Genomic DNA, 6,627 nt, shown 5'->3' with positions numbered 1-6,627 from the left:
AGAGGCACTGAGACAGATACCAATCAATCATCGCTTGAATTCCACAGCCTATTCGAGTATTGTTGCTGACCATGTGCATCCCTTCATGGCCACAATTTACCCATCTTCTAATGGCTACTTCCAGCATGATAATGCACCATGTCACAAAGCAAAAGGCATGTCATGAACATGACAATGAGTTCAGTGTTCTTCAGTGGCCTTCCCAGTCACCGGATCTGAATCCAATAAAACACCTTTGGGATGTGGTAGAACGGGAGATTCACAGCATGAAAGGGCACCTGAAAAATCTGCAGGAATTACGTGATGCAATCATGTCATCATGGACCAGAATCTCAAAGGAATGTTTCCAACATCTTGTGGAATCAATGCTGCGAAGAATTGAGGCTGTTTTGAGAGCAAAGGGAGGCCCTACCCAGTATTAGTATAGTGTTCCTAACAAAGTGTTCGGTGAGTGTAAGAGAGAGAGAGAGAGAGAGAGAGCGAGACAGTAAATGAGACAGAGAGAGAGAGAGAGTATACAAGTCTAGAGAGAATCAGAGCTATTGTAACAGCGGTGCAGAGAGAACAGGCTTGTCCTTGTTCTCAGTTCTACTCTTCTCCGGTGAAGAATCTGTGGAAGCCGAGGTTGTGGTTCTACTGCATCGCTATCAATGAACAGTTGCATAAAACACCCTCTGATCTGCTCCTCAGCCATTCTCATTCTCTCTAGTGTCTGGTTGTTTATCACAGTGACAGCCTCTTAAGATTCATGGTGTAGTTGTATGTTATTCATTCTCAATTACAGTCCACATTGTACCAGGCCGGATGCCAACCTGTTTTAGTGTCTGCCAAGTCTTGCCAAACAAGCTCTTACCTTCTCCATTACTCCTCATAAGAGCAAGATGGCAGGCCTATGATAGCACAGTAGCTTTGCTTGTCCTCGATTTTAGTCATTACAAGTGTGTATACAAATATGTTTTCAATGATGAATTGGTTTTCGAATAGGAAAAACTTCAAGCTCAGCAAGGACAGATCAATAACACTAGAAATGCTCTTCATCATATGATCATAGGAGCAGCATGGCGCTGTGTGTGTGTGTGGTGTTCTTGAACTGTGGCTGAGCTGCAAGCTATGGCTGATCAGTGTCTGTGTCATTTGCATAGTGCAGTGAGTGTCGGGGGGCCTGAGGAATGAGCGGGGGGGGGGGTGGGGGTGGGGGGGAGTTGTTGAACAGTATCCATGGATACGGCTGCCCAGGAACAATATTTAACTCAGAGTGTACTGCTGAATGGAATCCCTGGTGCACACACACACACACACACACACACACACACACACACACACACACACACACACACACACACACACTATCCCAAAGGATGTAATCCGGTGAAAAAGTAATTTGGGGAAACTGATGTGGAACAGTGAAATGAACTACCATCAGATTAACAGTGTGTTGGACATGGCAGGAAACCACATCACTGAACGGACCAAATGCCTCTCTTTCTGCTTTTCTAAAGCCCTGTTGGACATCTTGATTTACTGGGCTGTGAAGTGAAGCTCTAACTGGCAGTGGCCGGGAGGGGATCCGAGAGGGGAGCTCCGGAGGGGGGACAACCTATTTATGTGACTGAAGCGATGTTGATTGTGTGTAATGATGAGTGTTTGTGGGGGATGTTTTGTATTTTGTGTTGGTGTGTGTGAACTGTATGCATTTGTTTCCATCCTGTGTGCTGGAATTTGTGTGCATCATTTTTGTGTGTGTGTACACATGTCTTTGTGCCGTGAGTGTGTGTTAGCACATCTTTGCGAGTAGGCTGAAGTATGTGTGTGTGTGTGTGTGTGTGTGTGTGTGTGTGTGTGTGTGTGTGTGTGTGTGTGTGTGTGTGTGTGTATGTTCTCAGTGTGAGTAGATGGGAGGGAAGGGGGTCTGCCCTATCCAGCTCGGCCCCCAGAGCAAGCCCCTTTTTCTCCTTTCTCCCTTTTTTGTCATTCACATGCCGTCTCCCTCTGGCACATAGCGTGCTGGCAGTTTCAGAGGCATGTGTTTTGTTCCCCTCTTTGAACAGCTACAAAACTTTTTTTCTACTTCTCTGAAGAGAGCGGGAGAGAGAGAGAGTGGGTGAGAGAGAGGGAGTGAGGGAGAGGAGGAGAGGAAGAAACTTCTAACAAAACCAAGCGTTCTCTATGCAGTTACTGTATAAGACCTCAGACACTATCAGAGGGATAACTTGTGGACAAATTGAACTCATTGGAGAGACATTGCAAGAATTTAACAGGTGAGTGAGCAAGGAGGACAAGGGAAGAAGAGATTTGGAATGAAGGGAATGAATGGGGCCTTGACAAAGGAAGGGACAACAAAGGGGAAGTTGGAACCAGAGAAAACCTGTGGGAGAGAGGGGGCAAGGGGTGGGGGGTTGTTTTAAAAATCTGTCTCTTGACACCTCACTTTCTTATTGTTTACTTCCATGTATACCTTCATTTAGAGTCAATGATTTACACTGGTCTTACAATCAGTTTTTCGTGTTTTACACCATTTTCTCAATCAACAAAGATATAATGCATTATGTTGAGCTTTTATGTTGATTATGACAGTCCATTGGAAGATGAGTTCAACTTAACGATGGAAAGAGGTTACATTGTGAGATTAATTAACACAATCAACATTAATGGCCTAGAAAACCTGTTAAAAATACATTAGAACATGTAGTTGTTTATCAACTGAAAGATAATTAACCAAAATGATATTTCAATTGCATTCACATGGTCCTTGTTATGTCCGAAAAGTGACCAAGAGGATTAATTATGTCAAATGAGTATTTGATAGTTTGAGATGACTGAGCGTTCCCTCTCTCAGACACAGAGGTTTCTCAGATCCTTGTGACTCCCGTTAGGACCATCAGAGGGGCGCCGTCACAGGCCACTATGATGCAGCGGGAGGAGCTGTCTAACAGGGAAGAGTACACCTATGACCGGATGCTCACGCTGGAGAGGGGTGGTGGGACGGTGGGCCGGCGGGGCGACAGGGGTCCAGAGAGGGGCGAGGAGCAGGACAGGCCGGAGAGGGACAGCTACACGGTGGACGTGAGGGCCAGTGACCTGCAGCTGGCCCATGCTGAGCCCATGCACCCTTGCCTCAGCTACAGGGCCTGGCTCTACAGCGTCCTCATAGGGGTGAGAGGTTAGCAGGCTCAAAGAAAAGTCTGCTGCAGTATGTGGATTTTTTGAAAAATCATTTATTGAAATGTCAGCCACAGAAGTTAGCGGGCTCGACAACATTCTTGTAAAGAGGCGAAGGGTTATTCATTGTGTTTCTGTGTGTGTGTGTTTGTGTGTGTGTGTGTGTGTGTGTGTGCATATGTGTGGTCCTCAGGGCAGTCTGTTGATCACGGCGGGCTTCTCTCTATACCTGGGAAACGTCTTCTCTGCTGCCATGGACTACCTGCGCTGTGCTGCAGGCTCGGTGAGCGACCTTCACCTCTCAGTAGTGTCAGAACAGAAACACTGGCTCATCTTTAGCAACTGAGCCAAAGAGATACATCATTATCTGCATTTCAATGTATACATTGCATACAATACAACAATGTACACTTGTCTGTAGGCAAGCCTGGTTAACCTCTTTTGTTACTGCAATCTATTGGCGTAGCTAATGTTTTTATCATGGGCCTTCGGTGTATAGTGTGTCTATGTAAGTAATTGTATGTCTTTGTCACAGAGTATCCCAGCTGCCATTGTTAGCTTTGCCATCGCCAAGAACAGACATGTCGCAGTAAGTATACAACAAACATACACCTCAAAGGAAGTGCATATATTTACTGTATGTGGATTGGTAGCATGAATGTTACTCTGGGATCTGCGATCTTGTACTAAGTACCTGACCCTAGGTGCTAATATGCTGTACCACTGCTGTAATTCCCAGGTGTCAGATTTCCAGGTGGTATACGTGTCTACGTTTGCTGTGACGACCACCTGCCTGGTGTGGTTTGGTTGTAAACTAATGTTGAGCCCCTCTGCTGTCAATGTGAGCCTACCATGGATCTTGATTAACTTGTCTAATCGGTTGATTTCGTGATATGATATTTCGTTAGTAACACCTTACCATGCAAGTCTTATATTCTTTTATACTGCACATTAACATACAGTACATACCAATTCTCCCACCATATCACTGATCCCCCCCCCCCTCCACTTCTCTCGCCCCTTTTTCCCTCTCCCCCCTCCTCTCTCTCTCTCTTCCCTGTCTCTCCCCCACGGACCTCTCCTGCATAGATCAACTTTAACCTTATCCTACTGATTCTGCTGGAGGTGCTGATGGCCAGCACCGTCATCCTGTCAGCACGCTCCGCAGAGGACTGCTGCAGCCACAGGAAGGTGTGTTCGTGTGTGTATGTGTGTGTGTGTGTGTGCGTGTGTGTGTGTGCATGTGTAATGAGACACCTGTATAAGATTGTTTCCCTCTATCTCATTGTTAGAGGTCTCTCTCTCTCTCCCATGAATTCCCAATTTGACATATTACCCACTACTTTTCTCCCCCTCTCTATCCCCCTTTCTCTCTCTCTTCCCCCTCACCCTTTCTTTCCCCCCCCCCCCTCCTCTCTCTCTCCCTCAGCCAGTGACGTATGATGGTCCAGTAGTTTTGACCCCTGCCGTTTTCCCCACTCGACTCCTAAAGGCCTACTCTGTGAGTAAGGATTAGGAAACACTGAGCCTCTGTGTGTATGGGTGAGATGTGTGACACATTCTTAATGGCTCACAACCAACTCTATCAGTCACTGCTGTTTGTGTGACTGACAGGTGATTGAAGTGATAGTAGGAATCTCTGCTGTATTCGGAGGTATCATCGCTCTCAACATGGACGCCTTGCTCCCTGGGCCCTACCTGTCTGTCACCTTCTTCTGGATCCTAGTGGCTGTGAGTTTACCTGCTTATGCAATTCAGGATGTCTGGGAAAGAGCCAGTAACCTTGCATTCGCTCATCTTGTGACTCAATTCAATGGCTGTCTACCACTATGACTGTACTGTAGCTCATGGCTGTATTGATGTATTCACTGCCGGTCTTTATCTGGTCCTCCATTTCCCTGGCAGTGTTTCCCCAGTGCCATCGCCAGCCATGTTGTGGCAGAGTACCCTAACAAGTGTCTGGTGAGTCTCAGAAGTCCTTCTCTGTATACTGTGGTTGTTATACATATTGTTTGATCACATGATACATCTCTGGGCCCAGGGAGGATTAGTTCCATTATCATATTTCTCAAAGTCTCTCTTTTTCCCCCTCTCTCACTGTCCTACCTCTCGGCTCTGTCTTTCCTCTCCCCTCCCCCTCTCTCTCGATCCTCATCCTCTCTCTTTCTCTCCATTCCTTTTCTTTTCTCAGGTAGAGGTGTTGATTGCCATCTGCAGTGTGACGTCCCCTCTGCTCTTTTCAGCCTCAGGCTTCCTCTCCTGCAGTGTGCTCAGTTTCATTGATATCTTCCTGCATGAAGTCCCTACAGCCAAGGTGAGAACCTGTGAAACTGACTGTAGGGTCACACACTATATTTGAACTACTGAAGTTACATGGAGTGCCTCTGGTCAGCAGTTGGAAGTTCTGAGAAACATAACATTTATTTACACAAGATACAAGTAACTAAAAGGAAAAACATATAGAAAAACGAGCTGTGTGTGTGTGTGTGTGTGTGTGTCTTTGTCCTTGTCCCCAGCAATCCTATGACATCCTGCTGCTGATTCTGATGGTGCTACTGCTGGTGCAGGCAGTTCTGACTCTGGCCACCGTGGTGCACTGTGCCTCCTACAAGACCCAGCTCCGCATGGGGGCTCCAGAGTGGGATGAGAGCCTGCAGCTCCCACCCCTCCACTCAGAGGTACATGCATGTTTTCACACAGATTCATGCAGGTACTCAGCAGATATGGAGAGTAGAGAAACATACTGTACTCTCACAATGCGTACACACACATGGATATAAACCTCAACGTAAACACAAAAACAGTTATATTCTTTCTCTCTCTCTCTCTGTTTCTCTCTTTCTTACTCTCCCTCTCTCTCCCACACATGAACACGCACACCCAACCATGCACGCACGCACGCACGCACGCACGCACACACACACACACGCATACACACACTTCGGTGTCTGAGACCTGTCTTTTGTACAGATGTTAGGATGAATGACTAAGAGTCTGTGATGCATTGACAGACTGAGATGATAGATACACCAGATGACACCAGATGAGTCAATATCACTGACGTGTGAGGAGGAGTAAAGCTGACGACTGCACTGGTGATACATGGACAAACAAACATGTACAGTGATAAACTTCCTCTCCTCCAAACCATCTCTCCTCCTTCTCTATTTCCTACCCCCCCCCCCCCCCCCCCCACCACCACCACCACCACCACCACCACCACCACCACCACTACCATCTCCCCTCCTGGCTCCCATCCTGCTCTCTCAGCAACAAGCATCCAACGGAACACTGCGGGACTTTGACAAAGACAAGGCCTGGAAGGCGGTCGTGGTCCAAATGGCACATTGAACACAGGAGTAGCAGGAGGAGGAGGAGGGGGAGGAGGGGGAGGATATGGGAGGAAAAACATGTGTGAGAGTAGATGTGTGGAAGACAAAACCGAAAAGTGTGACAGAAGAGAGAGAA

The 6,627-nt window shown here is 47.0% G+C and overlaps 1 protein-coding gene across 1 annotated transcript; it reads left to right on the top strand.

Annotated features, from left to right (window-relative positions):
- Positions 1–2,904: 2,904 nt before the first annotated feature.
- mlc1 (modulator of VRAC current 1) lies at positions 2,905–6,510 on the top strand (the record flags this gene model as incomplete). The annotated part of the gene is made up of 11 exons (XM_083666492.1): positions 2,905–3,153; positions 3,353–3,442; positions 3,695–3,748; positions 3,899–4,000; positions 4,249–4,350; positions 4,589–4,660; positions 4,774–4,890; positions 5,065–5,121; positions 5,351–5,473; positions 5,676–5,837; positions 6,430–6,510. 11 exons carry the CDS (start codon positions 2,905–2,907, stop codon positions 6,508–6,510), a joined length of 1,209 nt encoding a protein of 402 aa, XP_083522618.1.
- Positions 6,511–6,627: the final 117 nt, after the last annotated feature.

This window comes from Argentina silus, assembly GCF_951799395.1.
Source record: "Argentina silus genome assembly, chromosome: 3".
Lineage (NCBI taxonomy): Eukaryota > Metazoa > Chordata > Actinopteri > Argentiniformes > Argentinidae > Argentina > Argentina silus.
The sequence above is the reverse complement of the archived record's forward strand: the minus strand, read 5'-3'. Positions and strand labels throughout refer to the sequence as shown.